General features: G+C 41.5%; 1 protein-coding gene and 1 long non-coding RNA gene across 3 annotated transcripts in view; one reads left to right on the top strand and one right to left on the bottom strand.

Moving 5' to 3' along the window:
- The window catches only part of TRPC3 (transient receptor potential cation channel subfamily C member 3), a 41,309-nt gene extending 16,442 nt beyond the window's left edge, over nucleotides 1-24,867 (bottom strand). The window contains exons 1-3 of one of the 2 annotated variants that reach the window (XM_035325206.1): nucleotides 24,461-24,867; nucleotides 15,278-16,049; nucleotides 5,610-5,795 (exon numbers count right to left, since the gene is read on the bottom strand). In XM_035325206.1, the coding sequence (XP_035181097.1) occupies nucleotides 5,610-5,795; nucleotides 15,278-16,049; nucleotides 24,461-24,711 (1,209 nt within the window). In that variant the 5' untranslated portion in view covers nucleotides 24,712-24,867. Of the gene's footprint in view, nucleotides 1-5,609; nucleotides 5,796-15,277; nucleotides 16,050-17,449; nucleotides 17,473-24,460 lie in introns of those variants that run through there. The other variant, XM_035325207.1, reaches the window with a different exon arrangement.
- On the top strand, nucleotides 15,925-25,396 carry LOC118166356. Its single transcript, XR_004750462.1, has 4 exons — nucleotides 15,925-16,056; nucleotides 16,609-16,741; nucleotides 17,453-17,454; nucleotides 25,385-25,396. It is a non-coding gene; the product is annotated as an uncharacterized LOC118166356 (long non-coding RNA).
- Nucleotides 25,397-26,534: the final 1,138 nt, after the last annotated feature.

The raw sequence follows: 26,534 nt of genomic DNA, 5'->3' as shown, positions 1-26,534 counted from the left end.
TATAAAGACCAAAGGTTGATATTTTCAGATCTGCACACTTAACTTTGAGAGAATATTTAAGCATTTAAACAAAATGTCCTGATTGTAGTAGTCTAAGCGTGCACAGCTACCACTTGTACTCAAACATGGACATGTGAAAGACAACTGTCAAATATACGCTTACTCTGTTTTGACTTGACTCTGATGTCCAATGACTTCAATGATAAAATTTCAGCTGACTTCAACCAAGCAGGGCCAAGACATCATCAAAGCACTTTTATATTGTTCCACTAAACAAGTTTCATTAGTCCCTAGTTTCCACAGATTACTCCCTAAGTGTCCAAAAATTGAAAGCAAGCACTGACTGAGACGTTTAGATATTAAAATGCAAAATGTTATGGATCTAGTACTCAGAAAAACAAAACAAAAAACCAACCATGCAACTTCTTAGGAAGAACTTCTTTACTGAACGGGTTGTTAGTCACTGGAACAGGCTGCCCAGGGAAGTGGTTGAGTCACCATCCCTGGAGGTCTTTAAAAGACGTTTAGATGCAGAGATTAGGGATATGGTTTAGTGGAGGACTTAGTGTTGGGTCAGAGGTTGGACTTGGTGATCTTGGAGGTCTCTTCCAACCTGGACTATTCTGTGATTCTGTGATTCCAACTTTCTCCCATGCAGCATCAGGAAGACTTCAGCATGGATATATTTATTGAAGCAATTATGGAATGATAAAAAAAGCTGTGGCCACCTACTGCACTTGTTTTGATATGCTTGAAGCTTAATTTTACTGAGCACACTCTTGGTTAAGTTGAAGGATGAACATGTGTTGCCCCATTTTTAAAGCACTGTTGTAATTCATTAGGATTAAGCGGTCTGATACTTGCAAAGAGAAGACCATACAATCCCTCCCATGTCGTACAACCAAGAGCGTGCAGAAGAAGCGTAAGGAGTTGGAGGGAACAGTATTATGGCTGCCTGCACCCCTGTTATATTGACATTTCTGGTAAAGTCCATTTCTGAAGTATTACCACACTCATCGTTATCAGTATTACTGTAATTATGCCGTGTCCCGTGAGACTGCCCCATTAGAGGAGCATGTGGGACACTGGTTAAGCACACAGGTAAAAAGCCTGGTTATCACAGCCCTTTGAAGAAATCAGGTAACTTCTCGTCAAACTGGTTGACAGTTACAAGTAAACTGGACTGAAGAATGCTAGTTGGTATCACCAATTACTAGTAAATTGGAGTGAAGAATGCTAGCTGGTATCACAAAAAGGATTTGAAAATAATTCTGATAACTCCATGTTGGATTAACAGTGAGATTTGAGACGAGTTACTTATAGTTAAAAAATACTGTAAATGTTGTATATCAATTTGATTAGGCTTTGTACTCTGCTGAGATCATAATGTACTACATAGATTTGTTTGCCAGGTCTTTTCTGCAGAACTCCATTCATATTCCAAAACTCATTAATAAGTGCATACAGTAGGGCAGACTTCTTCAAAAAATAAAATTAACTCATTGGCAATGAGAACAGGGAACCTTAAATCTCTCAGGAGGAAAAAAATGAAGCTGTTGCACATACTTGAAACAGGAAAGTAATTTTCATATTTTAATCTACTTTTCTTTAAAACAGAAGTCCCTAAGTATTTTGGTGCGTGATTCGGTAGCCAGTTAGATCACACATTAACACCGTTTGTTCCTATAATTGCATGGCCAACAAAAAACAAACAAACAAAAAAGATTTTTAAAGTCCTTCAGAAACTGATGTCAACTCAAATTGTATTTTTATTCTCTTTAATAGGCTGTCACCTCTGAAGCTTATGTACCATAGAAGCTTCTAACCTGGCCAGAGGAAAAAAAAAAAGACTTTTTTGTCTGTTTGTGTAAAGCACACATTCTGACATACTCGTCTCCTCTTTGGGAACATAAGTTTCCTTTTCAACTCAGGCCATCAAAGGACAAATACCTCAGCAGATTAACTGTGGGCAAAGACAGAAAAATAAATAATAATTTCAAATTACAAAGACATGTTTAAAAAGCAGACTTAAAACTGTAGGGAAGAGGAGAGAAAAGAAACACCCACGTTATTCTTCCTGTTGCCAGAGGAAATGTGAAAAAGCAGCAAAGGAGTTTTAAGGGAGCTTGCCGAAGGCTATGAATCAGCCTGAGGGCCCTCTTACATCTATCCAGAGCTGTGTGCTAGTTTATTTCTCATGGTCTATCAACATTCTCATCTGACGCTGAGAAGAGATCTGCCTGGGCTATAATTTTCCCCAGAAAAGGGAGAAGTCAGTGACTAAGATGCCAATGGTTACAGCGAGTTCTTCTTTGGCAAAAAGTCCAAGGGTTCTTTAAACATCTTAGCAATGTATTTAACTGTTGGTAACTGCAAAAATATGCACCACTTCCAATTCCTCATAGCAACTCATGTCACTTGTCCTATCCATAATAGCTCAGCAATTCATCATTCTGTCTTTTAAGTATTTGATTTTTATTTACTTTGAAAGCAATTGCAACCTCTTCTGTTTTTTTCCCCTGTATATCCACCTGCCCCCTGCTTCATCTCCTCACAGCACAGTAGTTCACATCATCTTTTACCTACCAGCCACATCATCCTGCAACGTTCTTCCTTCTGCATCTCTTCTCTCATCCTACTTTCCATTCAGACTCGTATTTTTCATTACATATGCTGATTTTACTTATTACATTTGTCTAATATGTTACGACCCAATCCAAACCCCAGTGTACAATAAAGACACACGAGGCCCGTATCTGGTCACTAAGGAATTCCCAAATTTAATTTATCTGCTTTAATTTTATCTGTGTGTAACTGACTGTAACATTTTAGCTGCGTTCTGTTTTATGACCGAGTGATTGGTATGTAAATCTTTTTTCCTGTATGACTAAAGGTGATTACAATGTTATTTATTCCTAACTTCCTAATGACTGAGTTGGGACCTAGCAGGAGCAGATCCTCACATACTCTGATACACAAGCACATAATACAGAGATTTTCCAGTTTTCATTCCTATCAAGGAGAAACTTCAGTGTCTGAAAATTAAACACTGTAATTTTACTCAAACTTTATTGATTTCACTTGGAAATATCATTCTGGTTAAAAACTGCAGAATGTGGCCCTATGTCAGCAAGTTCTCTGAAATTGTGTTGGCAGTCTACAGAGAGAGTTAAGATACAATACTAAAAGCAATACTGCAGCAACAATTCAGCACAGAGCACTTTTAACCAATTTTCCTGGCTTCTGATTCCCTTAGACGTTCACTGTTGGGGCTGCAGTTCCAGCCTGAACCTTAACACCAAAAATCACACCCTGTTTACAGGATGGGCTTCTATCAGTGCAGTGCCTAGGGTATTAAGTGCAAGAATTTCATTACTAACAGAATTAAAATCTGCATTTCCCAGCAGTGAACATTTGAGAGCATTTGCTCACTTGTCATATGCTGTTCCCCATCTCTCCTACATCCGCCAAGGACACTCTGCTCATTAACCGTTCCACGAACTGCAGCCCTGTTTGGCTGCATTACCTGTCTTGCAATGGTGAACTGATCTTAGTGCTCCTGACCCAGAAGCATAGCTAGAAATACTGCAACCTAAGAAACGTAAGTCACATCCTTGCCCGCTTCCTATAGTTTCAGTGTTCAAAGTACCCCTGGTGGAGTTCCCACATCTGAATCTGTTCTGAAGTCAGAGCATTGCAATAATCTGCCACAGCTGTAAGGGAGCCAGCATCACAGGACCACCGCAGCAGAGAAATGTCCTGGCTTGACCTTTGCTATGCCCTCTGTAATGGCCACTTAGACAGAACAGGACGTGTATGAATATGGTAACAGCCCCACACCATCTGTTTACATCCTCCCACCATGATCATTAGTCTTGTAGGGTCGGAACTGCATTTGTCAGGAACTGGAGCCAAAACCCTGAGTTCATCTACAAATAACTAATCTCTTGCAGGAGACGAGAACAAGTTTACTACATGGAACTGTCTTTTTTGCACTATGTAGATCTTTGCTATTCTTAACAGACCTGGGTGGCCCTTTGCTCAGCAATGAATTTAATCATCAACAACGAACTCTTAGAAGAGAACCATGGTCTTCAGCAAGAAAGCGGAGACATGAATCTCAGAAAAGGATTGGTACACACTGAAATAAAAAACAAAGAATCCATACATTATTTAGACATGATAACTTATATGCTTATGTGCTTTTATTTTTCTCTGTTCCACTCTTTTAATTAATTTAATACTTTATATATATTACTTTGGATTTTGGCAATTAATATGCATTTATCAGCTGTAGAACAATTCTATAACAGAAACAATGATTTATTGTTTGGAATCTGTCTACAATTTGTTTCCATATTTTGGGGATATGATAAACACCACCATTTCCCACTTGATCTAGCAGGTTGCTTACAATTCATTTTATATGGCAGATTGGCTCAACAGGTAGCCACGTTATACAGTGTTTTTTATTCTGAAAGACACAAGGCTTCTTGCAGAGATAATGAAAGTATAATGGCTGTTAAGAATGGGAACTATAGTAATTATGTAAATAGGTAGCTGTAAATAATATACATAGATATCAGTATTTCTTGAGTCTTTGCACAATAGGACACTATATTAACTATTTTCTGTGCTAGTGCTGTGGGATCTTGAAGAGAATGACATGGATACATATCAAAGACTGCTCCAATAAATCAATATGCATCACATCAAATGTGTGAGACTAAGCTCCATTTTCCTTTACGTAACATTCATAAAATTTTAATGAACTCACATTCTTTAAAAATGCTAACAAATACCAGTGCATAAATGACAAACTGAAAGTAACTGATGAATTAACCACAAACATATTCCCTAATTTTCAGGACTAATTTTTAATTTTTTTTTTTTTAAAGGAATACACGAAGTAAATCATTCGAGATTTCTCACTGTAATACCACTTCTTGAAATCCACACAGTTGTTTATGAGCTCTTTGATTTACTGTCATATTTTAGACTAAATGAAAGAAAAATATATTTAATGGCAATTTAAATGATCTCTTTTCCATTTTCGAAGTAGTAAAAGGAAGTCCTTTCTTTCAAAAAATACTTATGTGTTAACAGAACACTGGTAGAAAGCTGTCAGACTTTCAGAAATTTACTTTCCAGAATTTACTTGCCCTATTTAAGGCAGAAAGCAAAGGTAACAAGAAGCAATAATGAACATTCCTGGTCTTTTCTTTGGTTAAAACCAACTCATTTATAAGAACAGACTTCTCTTTTGAGTAGATATTATCACAGACTGACAGGAAGATACATTTTGACTTTCACTAAGTGAAAAATCTGTCTCTGCTTTTTTTTTAATCCCTAGAAGAATCTGATCAACTGTGCATAACCTTGCTAACACAGCTGATTTATGTTACTAATATCTCCTGCCAATTCTCAGCTGTGCAAAATAGATTAAACAAAATTCCTTCAGTGTAGCCCCCTTCTGCCAGCTTCTGCCTTTTGAAAATCTTCATTACACACACTATGGCTGCCTCTAATGTAACAGAGCATCAGTTCCTAACACCTGTGGGACAGTGAGATGATACGGTGCTCCTAATATGTTGTCTGAAAGCACTAACCTTTTTGACTTCATACTTGATGGCCAGTTTCACACGGCTCAGTGATGCTCTGTGTCTCTGTGTTTCAACTGGCTCTGAATTCAAATCCCCATTCAGAATGGCCTCCACTTCTTCCGAGTCTCGGCAGAGATCGAGAACACCAACCACAAAATCCTTGCATTGCATAGACAGCTTGCGATAGTCATTCTGAAACAGAAGGGTTAGAGAAAACAGCCCATGAGGAACAGGCTTGAGTCAACAGCAAGGAAAGAAAATGTACCTTTGTGCTGCTTCCCTATAAGCAACATTTGTGGTTATTTTTCAAAAACTTAAGCTATCAGTTTAACATGTAAATTTGAGTCTTTGCACTTTTTTAATGCTCGTAGGTCTTCCACCACCGCTGTGACATTAGGTTTAAGCTCTTATCTGATACCTACCTTGGCAGAAACCTCAATCTTCATACATATCTGTGACCTCTCAGCCAGATTTCCGTGACTTCATGTGATGCAGCCTCCAAACTCCTCACAAAAAGCTATAGCTGTAGGAGGAAACTTGACTGTACCTGTTTTACCGTTATCTCAAATGTTTCAGAATCCAACTTACAGTAGCATAGCCTTCTTTTTTGATTACTCCACAGCCTTTCTTCATTTTTTCCCATCAGAATGCTATTCTGAGTCCTCTGTCTCTTGCTTTTTCCTGTGTTCACTGGTCATCAGTGAACTGTTCATTTTCAATCACTACCTTTTTAAAATCAGTTTTGGAGACACTGATTTTTCCTTTGTGGCTTCAATTTTCCCAAAAATACTTCATTAACACTTCTGTCTTCATCATGTGGAAAAAAAAAAAAAATTCCCCCCAAAACCTAACTTTTCTTCCCTCTGCCTAAGTACATTGCTTGTACTGCTAAGTTTTAATAAAATGTTAACTCAGCATTTATAAAACATGACAGAGGAACTAACATGCTCTCACTAGCATCAAATTATTTTGGGAAAAAGAAGCTGCGCAGCGTAATTGCAGGAATCAGCTAACAATCCCGTAAGTCAGATTCAGATACAAATCAAAATGAAACATTACTGGATACAGAAAAATACTACCAGGAATTGTCTTATCATGGAAGATTGACAACCTAGATACAGACTTGGAAACGAGCAGTCCTTATCATAGACCTAAACAGCATCCAGTTATTTTCTTTGGTCATAGATGAACTTGAACAACTTTGAACCAACAAGGCTATTTTAGTTTCATTTTTGGTAATCAAGGAGAATAGCACAGAAGAACCAATTATAAAAATATCAAGGCGCAGGATTAAATTCAGTGAAAGGATAAGCAAGCATCCAAGATTTAGGACTTCAAAAAGGCAAACTCTGGTAAGAAAGCGAGTCAAGGGAGTTTCACATACTTATAAACATGGAGGTCTGAAGGTAGAGAAGGCTTTCAAGTAAAAGATGTGAAAATTATTAGTCATCAAATCCTACATAGCTAAAGGCCTTGCAGAGGAGGGCTCTGCAACTGTTGGCCTCAATAGCAATCTTGGAAGAGACAAGAGGGAGCCAGTCTACTCAAGAAAGTTTCATCATAGAGGCCAAGTGCTATAAACTCTTAAAAGCCAGGCTTGTGAAGGATATTAAGTAAAGCACACAGTGGTTCTTTATCATATTAGCAAGACAACATAAAAAGAAGATGAGTATTTTTGCCAGTGAAGACAAAGCAGAGATTAAAGACGACCATAGTAGGGGCAAAAACAATACCTTGCCTTCAGTTTACCTAAGTCCTATGTTCTTCACATTGTTTATATGAAGTTGCTTTCAAAACGTAATTACTATGCATCAGTGATTGAAAACTTCCCCTTTAATTTCCCATTTCAAACAGGAGTTGATTCCAAATTTTCACTGCAGCTAGAAAAAGCATTTACTGAAATAGTTCACAAAAAACAACCACAAAACAGACAAACAAAAACCCACAAAAAATAGTCAGGTGCAGCATGTTAGCCAAGCAGGAGTAAGATTGGTAATCCACTTTCCTTTAGCACTGTAAAATAGCTGTAAAACCACTACTCATGGCACATGGGAAGATACAGAAAGTTCACTGACTTCAGTAGTACTATATAAAAAGAAACTGAAAAGCTGAAAGAAGCTATGCTCTTTCTCACCTGAATTTGCAGGCACCTGTAAATTTACCAGAGAAAAAGAGCTCCCTGTTTTAGTATTGTTATTTATCCTATGCTCAAAGGCAACATCTCATTAAGGTTTAATAAAGTTTAGTTTGAATGGTTTTGTATTATTCAAGTGCTTTATGACGCATCACTAATTTTGTCCTCGGATGAATGAGTACGTGCTATCTATTTGTGAGATGCATCTTCAGCCCATCTTAAAATATTTTTTCCTCATTCCTTTGCTAACTGTGAAGAAACAGAAGTAGTAGTTACTCTTGCTATAGGTTCACTGTTTTCTTTACCATTTAATTATCCTTTTTTTCCTTAAAAGAGCACAGAAACACTGTGCAAGAAGTTACATTGCCAAGAAGTAACTTTTCAACAAATTCCACTATAAAATTTTATTTCTCTGCATGCAAGTTGTCACCAAATCTCATACACGCACAGGTACACAAGTATACCTGGCATCACTTTCATAAAACGTGAACAACAAAGTAAGTTTCTGCTACAGTCTGCTCAGTGAACACAGTTTTCTCAACCAGTACGAACTAAGCAGGCAGAATACATTTTTACTGGTAGCTACAATTGTGAAATACTGCCTACAAACAGCAAAGCGATGCAAAATCTTACTACTCCGGTAAGAAGGGAAATGAATTGTGACGGCAGTAGCATCACATGCAGTCTGCTACCTCAACAGACTACAGGATGTTTCGTTTCGCTGTTCTCTCTCACGAACAGGGACTCATTCCCACGTGCACATCAGGCCTCCTGACTCATCCCGGCAGAGGGTGCAAAGCTTCTTTCCTCGCAGCTCAGGCTCTGCTATCTGGCACTCCAGAAAATACACCTATCTGCTCCGTGAACAGCCCTGCTGGTTGCTGGAGGCCAGGCTGCTTTGCACAGACTATTTGCCTACTATACAAGAGTTACCTACATTTCAACTGAAAAAAATAGCAGTGCTAGTGATTCTTGATAGGTGGATAGATCACCCTCTAGGCTTTTGCTAGGCAAGGTAAGACATACAATGGATTAAGCTTAATTCTGTGAATTTAATTATTAAATATAGGCTATAATATTTACAGATGCTGTTATGAGAACTGAAAACCAGTCTGTGCATTGTTAGCATCCTACTGAGGCTTTGAACCTTACAGTAGGAAAACTTGCCAGATTTCCCTCTCCAGGTCCTTACTTATTTATTTATTAGTAAAATCAAGTTTCTCTCAGGATATTTGATTCCTTCATAGAATTAAACAGCCAAATGTTATCCACCCTGTAATCACAGGACCCAATTCTCAAGCAATCTTCTGCCTCTGGGGTGTTGTGTGAATAGCAGAAAGCAGAATCTGTGGTCTCAGTCATCCACACACACCTTTGCTTTCTCCTGAGAAGACAGCGTGAACAAAGCCACCAGATCACTCGTCCCTTCCTCGTCCTAAATGATGCCACCAGAACTCCTTTTCTGAAGCATCCAAGCCCACGATTGAAAAGCCCTACTATATGCTGCACAAGCTGCCAATTCTTTAAAGTGGAGCTGCTCTTCAGGGGAATGCCAAGCCAGGAGTTATGCACTAACAGAGCTGCTTATACAGCGGGGCTCTTTGCCTGTTTTTCATGATAATATGGGGAATCTGCTTCCCTGATCAACAAAATGTTTCTTCATCGAAGTCACAGCCTGACTCAGCTGGTTTTGCTGGCTTTATCTTAAACGATCTCTCTCCAAAAAAGTAATGACTATGTGGACATTTTTGTAACATCAATACTATCAGCCTGTATTCCACATCTCGCAGATACCGTAGCTGACACCGGTGGATAATGGCCAACTGCTCACGAGTGGAGCTGCAGAACCGTGCCTCACTACCAGTTCATCACATACCACTCGCTGGACCTCAGCCTGGCCACCTCTGCGTACTCTGTTCTCCTTAACGGTATTAAAGATCACCTCATGAGTTCATGCAGGATTTTTTACAAATAAATTATTGACATGTGCAAAGAATGAATCAAATGAATATAAATCTTAAGTGGATTTCATCCATAAGATTTTAAACTATTCTAAAGAAAATGTAAAAAGTAACTTCATGTAGTCAAGCAAAATGTATTTACCTGTTTCCTATTAACCTACAGGCACATTTCTGTGAGCGCCATAGTTCATGACTATGCACAACTGCAGAACTATTTCAAACACAGCACGTACAATTATTCATATGTGCATGTTAAGCATCAAGTCTTAAATGGCCCTTTTGAGATCAACTACTTCGCTAGTCAGTTTGCATATATAACTGTAGGAACTGTATATGCAAATCAAGGACATAATTGCACTAATGATTATGGACCTGAGCCCTGTCATTTGAAAGTTGGACCTTGCTTGCCTTAAGCTTGAACAGTCTTTGTTAGTTCAGCTGAGATAACACTATGTAAATTTACTTGGAACAGAGACAAGCGCCGCTTTTAGATGCACGTCCACATCTTCCGCTGGTTTCAGCGGGAGCTTTTAGCAGAACTGGGAACGGGGATTTATCCCATACATAGGATATATGAAGAGCTAGGACCTTTGTGATACTTGCTCTGGTCGGCTGAATTTGGATGTGTCATCAGTGAGTGCAATTCTCACTGACAGAACTGAGCTGGCCTCCACAGGACTGCATTTAGCTGAGCTGCTATACACACACCATCACGGGGCTTTTCAGTCACCTTGCCCTGCGTCTCTCTGGTCACTCCAAAGAAAAGTTCCATCAACTGCTCAGACTGCTAGAAATTCTCCCATCACTGTGCAGTAACACTTTCAAAGGTCTCAAGGAAGAGGGTAAATATCAATTAACTTCAGGAATCCATAGCAGCCAAGGTCTACTAAACATAGAACAAGGAAACAAAAAATTGGAATATTTGTATCAAGCAGCATTTTGTGGTGCTAGTGGGATTTGAAAACCTAATTCTCCAACCGCTGTAATGAACACTTGTTTACATTAAAACGAGATATAGCTCCAGACTGAGCTTTTCTAGCCAATCTCTCCAGTACAAAGCAGCACATCTTAGAAGTCTCTAACCACTCATAACGACAGATACCAGTAGAATGTCACTCCATAACATTTTCTAACTTAATGGGTTTTGTCCTTTTCAACAAAAGAACAGAATCAAACTATCAGTTTCAGCACACCTAGCAAACTATTTCTGAGCAGGCACGTTGGTTATAAAATCACTTACAAATATCAAAATCAACGAAGAAGCCTGGAGTGATGCAGAATTCTGGTCTTGAATCTTAAACACAGAACTTCATCAGCATTGCTGCTTTCTAATTATCTCTACTACATGTAAAACATTCCTGAAAACATGACAGGAGAGAATTTAATCAGCTCTTTTTATAGACTGATGTTTAGTGTGAAAGCAATAGGTATGGCAGAGCGAAGGGATTTTTCTTTAGGATTTGGTAGCAGTCTTCACTTCGACAATAACTGAAATTTCTGAAATCCTGCTGTAACGAGGACTGAGATCAGCAAGGAAGAGAAACACTGCAGTTCTGGCTCTGGCCAGAGGTACGATATGCTGTTGTACCAGTCACTAAAACACCATCTTGCTGCTTGGACTGCCAGGCACTGGTAATCTCTGCTGCTCCCTCAGCTGGTTTCCAGACCTCAGAGGAGTCACCAGCACATGCAGACAAGCTATCCCGATTTTACCAGGATTAGCAAGCCCAAGAAGAAACCCAGGGGGAGAATGACCGATTTATTTATTTATTTTTTAATTAGAGAATTAAAAAGAAAAAGGTAAAAAATTAGAAGAGCACTTACAAGGGAGACGAGAAGAAAAAAATCTGAGAAGGTAACTAAATAGTAGATAACAAAAAGATAAGTGGAAGCCAAGAACAAAAAGAAGTAACAGGATCAAGAAGAAACTCTACAACGAAATAGATGAAGAGTAGCAAAACAAGCAACTGGAGCTTAGAACAAGGATTCCACAAAGAAGTACAAAGTATGGAAGTTTGAGGACAGGAAAAAAAAAAAAAAAAAAAAGAATTAGGTGGTCTTTTGGGCCCCTGTTTCCTTTTTTTTTTTTTTTTTTTTTTTTTTTTATTACTCCTTTTCAGGACTTTTTAGCTACATGGCTTGCATCTTCCAAGAAAAATGTGGGTTCATGGGTTTCTTTGAATCCTTTCTTATGAGGTAAACCTGGTATCAGCATAATTAAGTTTTTTAATTGCACTGGAGAACTGACTATCCTGAATGAACGTCTTAAGCTACTTTCCCACATCTTCAATGCACTTGTGCAAACGCTGTTTTGCACCTGAACATCAGAATTTATTAGTGCAAATGTTAAGTGATAGAAACAGACTGGACTTTGCATATGCAGAAGATGTAAAGTTCAGTTCAGCAAGCATATTCTGGGAAGCTTTGTCCTCAGGCATTTTTAAGCAGCTTCACCTCATATTCTTCCTCTGTGGGAAAGCCACCTAGAAAGGAATTTGCTGTGTGACTGCTCCGTGCCCAGGAAGCGCAGTGCTGGAAGCATGCAGAGATGATGTGATGGGCCATAGGCAGTAGGAATAAATAATGAATGTCATTAGAAGTCCCTTTAAGTAGATCCATCCACTCATTTTCTGTGGCAAAGTGATTTTGGCCATTTTTCTCTCCCCTGAAACAATTCTGCTTGGCATTGTGCAATGGTTAGAATTTGGCTGGAATAATTAAGCATTTCCCATACTGAAGGAGAAGGCACCAACAGTCTATCATTCTCCCTTGCAGGGTGTGCAAATGTCAGACGAGAAGCCTTCTCCCTTGGGACATGACAATGCACACAGTTATTAGCAAAACACGTTTGGATGATGTACCTACAGAAAAGAAAGCACTGAATATACAGCTACAAATTGGAATTGCATCAAACGTGGCAAGCTCTCACAATCGACTTCTGTCAGACACAGAAACACTGCTTGATTTCTCCTAAATTTACCTCTGCAGCTGTCAGCACAGCATCTTGTATAACATTCATGCTGCCACCAGCCCCGTAATACCTGTCCACAGCCCCAGAGGAACGCGCAGCCTTCTCGTCAGTTGTGCAATTTCAGCCCTTCCTGGACTGAGTGCGACTGATGATAAAAAAAATCCTTGCTTGTTTCTCCTCCTCCTCACTTTTCCATTCCCCCTTCCTCCAAAGGGCAGCTAACAACAGATGCCAGAGACAAACAAGCACCCTTTCTATCCAGGGTGAGGGAACAGGTGAATGCCCTGACACTCAGAAGAAACAGAGGAAGAAGTGACCAATACGAGGCCAAGAAGGAAACCAGTGCTTCCACTGGAATGCTGTCATTTTGGTAAGAAGCTAGAATTCCTAGACTAACAAGGAGCCAGGAAGTTTCTACAATAGGGACTGAAACTGAATTATACTGTACACCTGGGAAGGTTAGCTACTGTGTAAGTGGTACTCACAAATGGAGAAATCTGTGTGAGTAGTGGATTTCTTGGGCGCCAGGCATCCCCAAAATATCAAGAGGCTAAACAGTTACAGAAAACAAAAACAGAAAAAAAAATATTTTTATTCTGTGACAATTTAATATTTAAAAAATTAAAGCAATTTAAGTTCTATTTTGAAGTAAGTCCAACTGAAACATGCTGCTTTTTCTCCTTCAAAATTTCATTCGACTTGTTAGACTAAACTCATGTCAACGGTATCAGTGTCAAGGACACGCGAGTTTCTCGTGACTTGATAATTTTATTGAAATTTTTCTGTTCAGTTCTTGTCATCTACATCCAAAAAGAAAAACAAAACAAAAACAAAACACCATAAGGCTTGCCTTACTTTAGCATTTGGTGACAGAGATTGTATTTTGGGGGCCTACAAAGTAGTGTGATGCTTCAGTTGAGGGCCTGAGCCCACCAGCGTTTCTGAACAGCTACAGTCACACGATATATGCAGTATCACAAAGTAGATAGATAGTAGAGTCACTGAGGTGTCAACCCAGAGAAGTGCTCCCTAAAAAACTTGGAGGAAAGAATAAGTTGCATCCTCAACTGCAGAAGCGTTACTCAGAAGCCCTGTAAGTTTCCATCTTAGGCACATGATTCTGGACACCCTGTGGCTCTTCAGTTGTTGGCCTAGTTGAGAAGAAATTAATGATAAACCCGACTGAGTTGTACACATCAGAGATTTAACCTTCTATAATGGTCTCTAAGTGAGGCATGTAACTGTAATCCATTGTGTGAAGCACACAAGCTCCACATATATAAAAATCTCCAACTCCTCAATTTTACGTTCACAAAGAGCTTTCCCAGTTTAGTACTTTCTCAGCAGAAGATAATAAAAAACTGACAATTTTGCTATACTCCCGAATAAATGCAGTCTAGTAAATACTCAATCCATTTTCCAAATTACACAATACGCAGCATGGTATCCAGAGGTTCCTTCAGCAAAGGAAGAAGAGAAAAGGTTTACGCTGACTTTAATACTTTATTAGTGAGTGGTAATATCTGAATCTTCCTCAGCACAGGAGCTTCCTTTTTCCTCTTGGCTCTGTCTGGAGCTTTTCTTTTTCAGGAGTCTAAATCTGATGCTTTCTCCTGTGATAAAGTTGCCTTTTTTCATTTCTGCTTATTTTCCCCTAGGTTGTTCCATGCTTCTTCTGAGTACTCCAGCATTAGCAATGCTTGCTGTTGTTTGAGAAGATTAATGCATCTCTTGCCTCCCTCAGATCAGTTATGAAGATACTATTTAAACAAGTGGCACCCAACACTGACCCTGAAGAACCCCATTAAATTTTTTGCTACAGCTAGATACAGTGCTATTAATATCACTACTCACCGAGAACAATCTGTCATTCCCCAAGCTGAGCTTACCTTATTACATGCAGCCTGCTGCTGCTACGAGGGCTAAGGTTGATATGTTTGGGGTGTTTTGTTTGTTTGATGGTGGTTTTGTTTTATTTTTACAACCCAGGGAAAGCTGTACTTTTCAAGATACTAAAAAGAAATCCAAATCAAAAAAAAGTCAAGATGCTGACATACTAAACCAGATATAGCTCTAAATCAGTAACAAGAGGTACATCTTTAATCAGCTTACCAACCTAGTTGTGACCAAGTGACATTTCTAAAACATTGATCAAAAATCCTTCCTGTGTTCTTAACAATTTGGAAACCTCATTCAAAAATTAGCATAAATAGCCAAAATGGGAAGAAGCTCAGTGCTGCAGTAAGCTTAAGAAAAGCACAATGATTCTGCTCCCTGCATTTATGCTACTCAGCATCTATAACTAAAAACCGTATTTGTCTGCTACAGCAAAATTGGTTTTCATCTTATGCAAGTTTATCAGAATACACTGTGCCTTTCACCACTTTTCTTCATGCACAGCAGGCACAAAAGCACTTTTATTTATTAAAAATTATTTTTAAAGGCTTATGTATTGAGAATTCAAAATCAAGAGCGAGAAAGAATATAAAAGCATTTGCAATTGAAAAATTTCAGGCAGGAAATAATTTCGAGCACCTAAGGACATTACAAAGTGGCATCGGCTTGAAAAAAAAATAACAAAGAGAGAGAAGTAGAAAACCAGCATTACCTTGAACTCTTTTTCAATGTTGGCCAACTTGGCAAGCTCATTGCTGAGTTCCAGAGCAGTGAGCACAGGATCTTCACTGGAGAGGGACAGGTAAGCCGGACTGGCCAGTCCTTTGTAGGCATTTATTCTTGACCTAGAGTGACTGAAAGAATCATGCTTTTGCTTCTCTGTGCAGTCATTACATTTGCAGAAATAATCATGAGGTCTTTCTATCCTTGCTCCTTTCATCAACAGCATGTGCACAACTTCGTATTTTTGGCAGTGGGCAGCTAAAATGATGGGAGTGATGTCTGGAGAAAAGCGGGTGCCGTCTTCATCATAGGAATAAAAATCATCGTCCTGGAGCTCCTGCTCGCAAGGGCTCAGAGTCAGTCGCTTATTTACTGAAAAGCCAGGGTGATTCAAAATTGCTTCCACTATCCTAATGTAGCCCTTGCTGATTGCGAGCAGCAGGGCATCTCCAATCCGTGCCAAGTTCTCTTTTTTTAACAGAAGTTCTGTCACTTCCAAATGTTCATTCCCTACAGCAAGCTGCAAGGCGTTTTGGCCCATGTAGTCAACACAGTTGACATTCAGTGTTTTTGACTCCTCTAGCATTTTGCGCACCACAGGTATGTTCCCATACTCTGCTGCATCCAGAAAGCGCTCTTCTTCAGCGGTTAGACTAGTGCCTCTGTTGTTGAACATGAACGCCGGGCCTCTAATGGCCTGCCGCCTTCCCTTTTCCCTCATCATCGTCATACGCCTCAGAGATGGACTTTCTTCAATGTACCTAGTGGGTGGGAGAAATAAAAGGTCACAAAACTTCAGTGTTGACTTATTTGCAGCTTCCACCTCTCCCTACAAAAATGGCTACATACCTCATTTTGTCCTGTGTCATTTGCCCACCTACTAACTAGAAGCATTCTTTCAGGGATCTTTCTGCCTTCAGGAATTTTGTATGCAGTCTGAAAGCACTCACAGGTTCAATTCCACAGGCCATTTCTGTTCTGTTAGTATAGCCAATTTTTTTCTTCAATATCAGATGTCACTTCTCTTCAGAAATCCCTCCCAAGATGCTTTTATATATAAAATGTAAACACATCCACTATACCAAGCTGAACTTCCAATAGCATTTAATACCCTCCACCATAGGGATTCAAGCTGATGGTTCAAGGTAGGCCATATTTCCACTCACCATACTGTACTCTGCCTAAGTTAGAGGTGAAGACAAGTTTTCTTCCCACTGTTTTGCTGAGCAGCACGCAGTGAAGCCTGATCTCATGCCTTTTAGTGTTTACTACTAGAAACGTTAAACGAATCTGGAAGGATCTACTCACATGTGAGCACAGTCCAGTTAGAAGTCTTTGACGAACAGAAGCTCACACATGTCGAGCAGACTTTCTGGATACTAGTAACTAAACTGCTCGCAGATTGCAGACCCTGGGTACCATCCTATCTAGATGGGATCAGCTCTCACTCCAAGTGGAGTTCTGCAATGCTGCGTGCTATGTGGGGCCTACCTCTACTGGAGCATCTGCTTTTCAAGGAGCTGAATGGAAGAAGCTGTCTAATGTCACCGTAGGAGCACGTATTAAAAACAAAACAAACAGAAGCATTCTTGTAATATAACCCCCCCCAAAATAGGACAGTGAGTTACTGAATGAAAATTGGGATGACAGGTTACACTGGGAAGAAGAAATTGAGGTGTAGTGGTGTGAGATTGTTCAGGAAAGGGAACTGAGAACCAACTGGGAAAGCTCAAGGAATGAAGAAACTAGATCTAAGAGGCAATTACAAAAAATAAATAAAATACTGGCTAAGAGCAACAGGGACAAATGCGAGAAGGCTGAGAAAATAGCCACATCAGATAATAAGCTAGAACTAGCTAGAGAAGAAAACTACAGAGGAAAAGAGAGCTTCAGAGAAGCAATTCTAGGAGCTGGCATGAAAACTAGGCCTGAGCTAAGAGACTGAGGAGCAAACATTACCTAGCTGGAGAAAACAAGAAGAAGCAATCGTCTGGAAAGGTCTGAAACAACAGAATAGATGGGATCAGGCTGAAGAGGTCACAGCTGCAGGGAGAAACAAAAGCATTTTTGCCTGCCAGAGCACGGGTCAAAGACCTGAAAAGGTACTTTAGGATCCCATAACCTTCCTTCGCTACTGCCTGCAGATAAACGTGAAGCCTACCAGCAGTCCCCCTTTCCTTTCCAGTCCAGCTCAGCATTTGGGAAGACAGCCTTCAGCTGCTTTCAGTTAATCCACTAACTGCAGGGACAGAGATCACCTGAGCTGATTTGATGGGCACAAAGGCATCAGTGCAGCTGATAAATATACGAGTTAATGGAGGGTGTGCTTAGAATACATATAACACAAATATAAGTGTGTATGTGTTTATACATATAAACACATACACAAGCTATATAGTCTGAGACAAACAGGCCTTATAAATTTCCAATTTGGGCCTTGTGTCCTCTGTGCCTCTGTTCCTCATCTGTAAGAAAAAGAACAATTTCCTCCCATTTTACAGGAGCACTGTGAAAATGAATTTATACACCTCACTGAAAAAAAAATCAGATATGAGAATAAACAGCCACGCAGAAAAACTGCAGAGGAAATTAATCCTTCTGCCCTCAGTGCAAAAGCCAAGTAAGGTGCATTGGAAAATGGGGGTCCACATAAACACTGAGAGCAAAACAGAATAATAAACAGTGCTTTTTAAGCAAACCCTGTCAGTCTGCAAGAAGACCGAACCAAGGGAAATAATGACACTTAGACCTTGAGCACACACAGGCTATGCGCTTAACAGAACATAGTGGAAGGTACAGGACAGCTTTAAAAGTTAGATGTCCTGAGTGCCATGTGTTGAAACCCACCACCTGAGCAATGTTCTCTTAAATGCAGCATGTGCATACATGGTTTTTTTTGTTTGTTTGTTTTTTACATACCTGGATTTCCCCATACACTGCAATGTCAGCCCTCCTGGTTTTCATTGGGGTTACGTAATTCCATTCAGATTTTTAGAATATGCCTGGCCTTTCAACTATCTGCATCAGGTATAATAAATTTAGCAAAACATTACATTTCCAGCACTTTAACAAAGCTCCATGCACCACAAAAGGTAGCCTCCCCCTCCCCCCCAATGATGAGATTCATTACCAAGGGCAGCGCTCCCCCAGGATGTAGCATTGGATCTACATTTTTTATTTTCATGTGTGGTTGGTATTTCCAGACTGCCAGAAATGACCAGGGTGGCACTGTAGTCTAAGTAATGCTGAATGGTACTTACTTCTTCAAATACGTACCAGAACTCCTTTGCCACATATGACAGATTTTTTTTTTCCTCATTCATCTACCACCGTCCTTAAATCTATCAAAATTTAGCTCGCATAACAGACAGGATTTGTGACTGTGTTAAACACAGAATTGATTTAATACCTAAAGCTCGGGTATATTTCACATTTGGGAATATTCAGATATGATGCCTTGAGCCCAGAGTGCTTATAGTGAACTGCCACAGTATGCTACTGCCTTATTCCCCCCCACAAAATCAAGAAGTGTAACAAGATTTTCATAGTTACCTTTCAAACAAGATAACAAGACCTTATTGCCTGCTATGCTATTAGGTTTCCATTCTTCCACCTCCTAAAACATATAGCTACAAAAATGTATTTGTTTACTATAATATTATATAGAAAAAAATAAGTGAGTATACAAAAACAAGAAATAAACACAGAACTGACAGACTCATGCTGATTTCTTGATTTAAGACTGAACAGTCACCCTGAATCTCATTTATCTTTTTATGGAATACTGAACAATACATTTTCCCCTATATATTCAGTATAATTTTTCAGTATAATTTAAAATACGCCACTTTTATTTTCAGTTATATCTATCTTTCTTTCAAAATCCATTGTCTGACTGAGGTGACTCATCTGACATCTGTATAAACAGATACATCATTCCAAAGGTGTTGCACTGGAAGATCTTCTCAATGAGGAAGATTTCCTTAGCTATAAATCTTGTTACAGAAATGATGTATTTGAAGTGACTGCAATATCTTATCAAAATAAAGATGAAAGTTGCTTGGTGTTTTCATGACTAAAATATCATCAAGGCCTTTTGAAAAAAAAGAAGAGCAAAAAATTGTGTACAGCTCCACATACAGCCAGCAAACTGTCAGGGTCATCCATACCTCCCTTCTGTCTCCTCCTCCTCTTCCTTCAGCAAATTCAAAGACCTTGAAGGCAGTGCAGCTCTGGCCAGAGCACTGCACGCAGCAAGTATCAGGTACAGAGCCGCCTATTCCATTTTCCGCTTTCCTGTTCTTACAGCTAAGATTTTTTAAGCTATCCCAAAAGATCATGAAAATGGTTTAAGTGCCTTATTTAAGAAAAAAAAAATATTTAACTGTTTTAATCAAAAAACATGTATGCTGCATTTGTCAACTTAAGTAATCAAAACAAAATGTCAAGTTATATCTCTAAATATCATTAGAGTGGCTTAAAACTGAGATTAAAATAGAAGTAAATTTGTATTAATTGTGTTCTATTTTCTAGAGCTTTTAAAGTTCATTTTCTCAACCCTGACTCTGTAAGGAGGTGACAACTCATTAAAAGAAAGAAGACATGGAGAGCATGATGTTCTTCCTGCCTGATGCCAATTGTTGAAAAAAAAAAAATCTGTGACAAACAAGAACAGAACAGAAGAACACCAAGCAAGAGAAGTGTCCCATTATTATACCTTAATCCTTCACCAGAGATGCACCAAAGCATTACGTGAATTCCAGTCCCAGTACCCAGGCTGTGTAATTACACTACATACTATGCAGCACAGAGGTAAAAAAAGAGCAGAATTCAGCCTCATTTGCTGACGTGAAGCAGCAGCTGAAGCCCCCCATTTTTCCCTACCCGTGCTTTTCACATTTCACTGCAGGAAAAGGGGTCTATAAAGCCTCAAGCCTCTGTTTGCTGCTCAGCACAAATAAGAAGGATGAAATTGGAAAAAAAAACAATGATGTTAACTGGAGCACACCAGTTTCAGCCCCTCAGGTCATGTTTCCCTTGGCCCTAAGCATGCGCCAGTTCTGCTGCTGTTCTGGCTTCCCTGGCAAGAAGGAAGAACTCCAGTAACTCTGTACAGAAAACTTCACAGTCTTTCAGTTATCAGAATAAAACAAGGTTGTTCTCGCAGGTTTTATTTCCTTAACTATTCTGTATCTAATACATTTACGTTTACCTTAAATGTTTTGTCTAAAAAGCCTGACCTTTATATGTGCAATAAAAAAAAAGGTATTCTTTTCCCCACTAAGCAAGCAATGACCTCTCTGTCTCTTGTGCCGTGCATGCATGACATTCACTACAACTTTATACTGCATTGTAGTGTTGCCTGACGCTGGACAGTATTCTTGAAATTATTTTTTTCCTCTGGATGTAGTTATTTCTGAAGTACAATAGTAGAAACCTGAGTAGCACACTGACTAAGGACTCAAGAAGCATTATGATTCCTCTGCTTCTACCAAGGATTATTTCAGTTGCTGAATTCTGCTCTGTTAATCTACCCATCTCTTCTCACTTCCAAGCTTTCAGAATTGTAGCAGAAGGACAGAAATGTGGAACAAATGACATTCGCCTGTGTTCTGCTGTTTATCTTACAACCAGCAATTCAGAAGACTTTTAATGACGTTTCCAAGTCTACTTTTTAATGCTGCAAACTGTATAAGCCATTTTTTAAAAGTGAGATGCTGGGGAAAGAAGTTTCATTCTGGGCCTTCCCAGACCTAAAGAGCAAGTTTACAACATTCACACTGGAGAAGCTGCTGCTAATCTACCTGAATTATTAAATGCAATAAAAGCTGGCATCAATGACATGGAAGCATTTTACCCCACTGCTAACCTGCGGTACAACACGAGCAATCCTGGTTTTGTTCCAGCCCTGAAAAGGAAGCACAGGCCAGTGATTACAGGCAGATCAGACAAGCACATCACTCAAACAGCGATGCACGCACACGTGCAGAAGCAATACACTGTCACCTGCCACACGGCAGACACAGACTGTGCCTCTCGTTCTGCCAAAAGTAACCTCTGAGATCCCAGCTTTAGAACTAAAGAACGGTAACTGCCTCACTCCCAGAACTAAGTGTTCAGACATGCACACACGCATGAGCAGCATTTTAGCTCATTACTCCCAAGATCTTTTAAACTAAGCGATCTCAAACATGTGCTTTGCTACCACACAAAGAGGCTGTGCTGTTCCACATGCAGTGCGCCCCAGGCTGCATTAGATGGGCAATCCCTCCAGACCACTGCCTTGCTCAAACAAGGCCTTTGCCATCTCTCCAAACCCTGCTACAGTCACATGCCAAAAGAAGCTGTTGGTTGATTTTTTTTTTTCCACCAGTAAAAATGCTGTCACATTCCTACATCTCTGCATTCTGCACTCCAAAGAAGCTTGCATGTGTTTCACACAATTTGGGAATCTCCGCACCAAACGTAAAATGTATTAAATGACAGCTTCTTTCTCCCTTCTGGGGAGCCCAGGCAGTAGTCTACAAGAGACAGGGTAATTCAGCTGAACAGAACATAAATCAGGCCAGCTGCAAAATCTGACCCCAGTCTATGCGCTCCCACTGCTCCGAAATGACATAATCCATCATCCAAAACGCCCTCATGTCAGCTTACAGAAGTTGTGGCTCAGAACTGGAAAGAGCTACGGTCAAAAATGGAACAAAGCCCTATGAGATATCAGGAGGAGGTATGCACAACACTTAATTTGTTCCTTCCCCCCGCTCCCCAAACTATGCAGAGCATTTTCCTACCATTCATTACTCACCACTAATTCCTCAACAAAAAAAATACCACTTGTCTGAACTCCTGTGGAAATAAAAGTTCTGCATTTTGGTGAGAATGAATCTGCGTGCATATCTAAAAAGGCAAGCAGGCCTCAGCGGGAAAGAACCAAGCAAACAGGGCTGCAGCAGCACACAATTTAAAGCCACTTTTACACTGTCCTTCATTTGTGTTCTCTTGTTCTGCTCAGGAAAGCTTCGTTACAGTTTTGAGAGAGTCTCAGGAAGTCAGGCGTGAGATGCCCACTACACTTAATTTGCAATTTTTGTCCACGTTTTTCTCTCTGGGACATATTGTACCGTGTGTAACAGAAGCATTACATCCAGTCTGCAGTCTTGGTGGAAATACAAGGTTAATTACTTTTTCCAGCAATATTTGGCACAGGAGGGAGCCAATGTACACTGACAACACTGACAGGTACCTTGCACAAGTTACAAGCTTTCAGAGTGAAGACATTTCAAACATCATCTAAGTGTATCTCCCCACGCGAACCGCTTCATATCCTCTTGCCTCCTTCCCCTTCCACTTGTCAGTGCTGAATATTTAGATCACAAGTTTGTCCAGTCTAGAGCTCTCATATTCTAGACACACCAAAGCCTTATGCGTATCAATCTGAGCAAATTACAAGCAAACCGGTTGCTCATTCATCTTATTTACAGACACTTTCAGGCTTTAGCAGCAAACACAAAATGTTACCCTGGAAGAAAAAGCCCAGTGCTATACCATGGATGACCATGGGTACGGGACGATTGGGATGTGCTAAGCTGTGGGTCTCTCATTGATGCCCTGTCAGATCCACTGCATGGCTCAACCGCAGCCGTTTCATCGACTCAGAGGACAGGGGCTGGCTGTCACTGCTGCAACAACCCCCAGGACAGGCTCACAGGGGTTACGTACTGGTAAGACACTCCACCAGACACAGCTCACTACAGGCTGAGGACGCACAGCTATATACGTCTGAACTCCAGTTTCAGTCCTTGCTGGCATCAGCTTGGCAAGGAAAAGAATACGCCAACAGTTCTGAGGACGCTAACCAAAAAGAGATCCAGAAATTTGAGACTGAAGGCTAACAATTCGTCTGCCCAGCTCCAGCTGTACAGAAATTAAGTGTCTGAGCCTGAACTAATCTTCTAGGCTCCTTTTATGGTGAATGGGAAAAGACAGGCACCTCAAGGAAGAAGATAAATGACTAAGCTGGCGTGCCCACTGCCATTTCCTCTCTCATTCCGTCGACTACAGAGGGAGCTTAGACAAACAACTAGAGCACAACTAACTTTCAGGCAGCTATACGCAGGTGAAAGGTTCCTTCGCTTGAAGATCTAGATTGCTGGGTACAAGGCATTTGTGCAGAATTTCTGCACCGGCATGGCAGAAGCCACTTTAATTGCGATTATCACATTCTCAGCCCTACTCTAATTATTCCTGTACTTCACAGTCATCTCTAGGGTGATTTTATTTAGGGCTCTTTCTACATACGCTGACTACATTACCTTAAAACTCAAGCCAAAGCATTTGTTATTTATTAATCAAGATATTTAATTAAGAATCAAGTGTTGTCCTGGAAGGATAAGATACCCAAGAAATCCTCAGAGGGGAGCCTAACTAACCTGCAGCACATTACAAAATGAGTGAACCCATAGGCAGGCAACATTCAGTAAATCTGAGAAGAGAAAGTTAACGTTCCTATTAGTAAAATCGAATTTTTTCCTTTCACAGCAAGTGCTAGTGGTGGGTGCTATTCATATATATGGTTGTGCCTTTAAAACCAAGGAACTGAAACTCTTTTAAGACATCAAACATAGATGGAGAAAACATATCTCAAAAACAGGTTTTCCAGCACAGGTGTCCTAGATTTCCGTGAGGAGTCGGGTTTTCATCTCTATCCAAACTATTTTAAAAGATACAGAAGTAATGTGTTCGGGGGACTGCTAGGACTGGGAGGTGAGCGAGGCTGTGTAAACCTTTGCCGAGCCAACAATTCGGATTTCCCAGCACCCGCGCTGGCGGTCGGCACAGAACGAGCCGTGTAACGCACCGCACGGAGACAAGGTAAACCAAACGTGCTCACAACCCCGTTTCTCCAAACCGCTTCCGAACAGCCAGCAAAGTTTTCGGGAGCGTTTGGCTGCGGATTTAAGCTGGGCACCTCGTTACAGGAGGAACAGGGCAGGGGAGATGGGGGTGTGAGGGGCGGCTCGGCGGGGCGCGGAGCGGCGCGAAATGGCCGCCAGGGGGCGCGGCGGGGCCGGGGCGCAGGGGTGCCGGTGCCGGGTTCGGCGGGGCTGAGCGGGGCTGCCCCGGGGAATTTGGCGGCCAGCACCCCCGTAACCCGCCCCCCGGCACGACTTACATAGTGCTGGCGAAGGGCGGCGGCGGGTAGTAGCCGAAGGGCTCCCGGAGGGTTTTCACGGCGCGCTGAGGTGGCGGAGGGGGCTCCAGCCCGCCGTTGACGCCTCTCCAGCCGCGGCGCCGGCGCTGCTGCTCCTCTTCCTCTGCCCCTTCCTCCTCCTCCTCCTCCTCCTCCTCCTCGTCCTGCTGCTGGTGCTGCGGGGGGAAGGTCACTCTCCCCTGCTCCTTGCTCTTCCGGCTCTTGCTGGACATGGTCGGTGGCCCCTACTGCTGCTGCTGCTCGTCCGGCAGCACCGGGTAAGGCGGCAGAAGGAAGCGGCGGAGGAAGAAAGCCCTGCCCGGCGGCGGACAGAGCACCTGGAGGGGCCAAAACCCTCCCCGCGAGCCCCCCGCCGCCCCTCTGCCCTCTCCTCCCGCCGCCGCTCCGGGAGGCGGCGCGGCGCGCAGCCCGGCAGCCGGCGTGTGCCGGCGAGCGGGGAGGCGAGCGAGAGACGGGGCTCCCGGCGGCGGCGGCTCTGCCCCTCTCCTCCCCCTGGCATCCTCCCTCGCTAGGGCACCATCGCTACTGAGGCGGCGGCACCGGGAACCGGGCGAGGAGGGGCCAGGGCCGGGGCCGCCTCCGCCACCTGCGGCCACCACCAGCGACGCCCCCACCCAGCGGCCGCCCCGGGGCGGGGCGGCAGCCGCCCGTTATCGAGCGGCACCCCTGGTTTTAAGAGGCTGGATTCGCCCCTTGTAGGGAGCCCTGGAAGGCGGCGACAGCCTCGGGGGGGGACCCCCGGGGCAGCGCCCGGCTCCTCAGTCAGGGGCGGGCGGGAACGCCGTGAGGCGGCGGCTGCCTCGGTGCTCCGCGCCTGAGGGGCCCGCGCCCCACAGAGGTGCCCGGCCCCGAAAAGTCCCCCAAAAGCTAACTCGTTCCTCTCAGAAACAATTCTGAGCCGCGCTAGGGGTAGTCGAAGGAAGATTTTCTAGTGAAAGTAGGGGATTTTTTATTGGCTTGCCGCTGGTGAGAGTGCAGCTTTCCAAAAGTATTCAGAGTGACTGATTTGAGGCTACGTGGTGTAAAGCTAACAACGGTGGGAGGATGTGAAGACGCCTATTGCATGCAATCAGAGCTAATTATGCTCTATAGGTACCCGTCGTGAAGGTTCTTGATGTACAGAGAGAGACACGTTACATCTCTGCGAGATTTTCAGTGCATTATGCGGTAGGGAAAATACCACAAAACTTCAGCCCCATTAAATTCAAGGCAGACTATGGGTATTTCCACGCACAGAATACGCAGAAGAGTAGGTACACAGAAACTACATGTGTTGATTTTCATATACTGTTCATCTATTCCTTGACCTGCATGCTGCTGAGGTGACATTTTTCCTGCTTTAAACTTTCTCAAAGCATTCTGTGGCCGTCAGCGTGAATTTGCATGAACCTGTATTCAAAAACTCAGATCCCAGTGAAATTGAAATTCATGCAGGTTTTCCAATTACTTCAGAGAAAGTGGACTTTAAATCCAAATGCAACTGCGTAGATGGATTTCTCGCTGCTGAGCAACACTACATAGACACAGTACAAAATGCTCACTACCTCATGCTGTATGCTTTTCAGGATCAGCTAAGCTTTTGCCTGTATTGTTTTCCAGACGTAGAAAATTTGTACTGATGAAGCAAAGGAAAAAAACACGAGTTTCACAAAGATGATTTAGTCTGCTACAACTTTGAAGAAAGAACTACTTGGGATTTTTTTAATAGGTTTTATTAGTTTGCATTTTAAACTATTTTTGGTGGTGGGTTTTTATGTCTTTTGTCTCAGGAAAAGCCCATTTAGCTTCACTGGAATGACATACATGGTATTTATGGAAAGAGGAAATTTTGCTTTCTAAGGAACTGATGTATTTACACAGCTACTGTAACTTAGAACTAATTTAGGACAGTTTAGGTGTCTAGGCTAGTTATACATAACAAATAAGTGTTATACATTATAGAATATAGGCTTACAACAATCTGTTTGCATCAAACTTTGTGTTCTGGCAGGGGCCCTTTGGCTTAAAACAAGGATACTGCCCATACTGTAATCCG

Source organism: Oxyura jamaicensis, chromosome 4 (assembly GCF_011077185.1).
Source record: "Oxyura jamaicensis isolate SHBP4307 breed ruddy duck chromosome 4, BPBGC_Ojam_1.0, whole genome shotgun sequence".
NCBI classification, from domain to species: domain Eukaryota; kingdom Metazoa; phylum Chordata; class Aves; order Anseriformes; family Anatidae; genus Oxyura; species Oxyura jamaicensis.
Note: the sequence above shows the minus strand (reverse complement) of the source record. Positions and strands in the feature narration are given on the sequence as shown.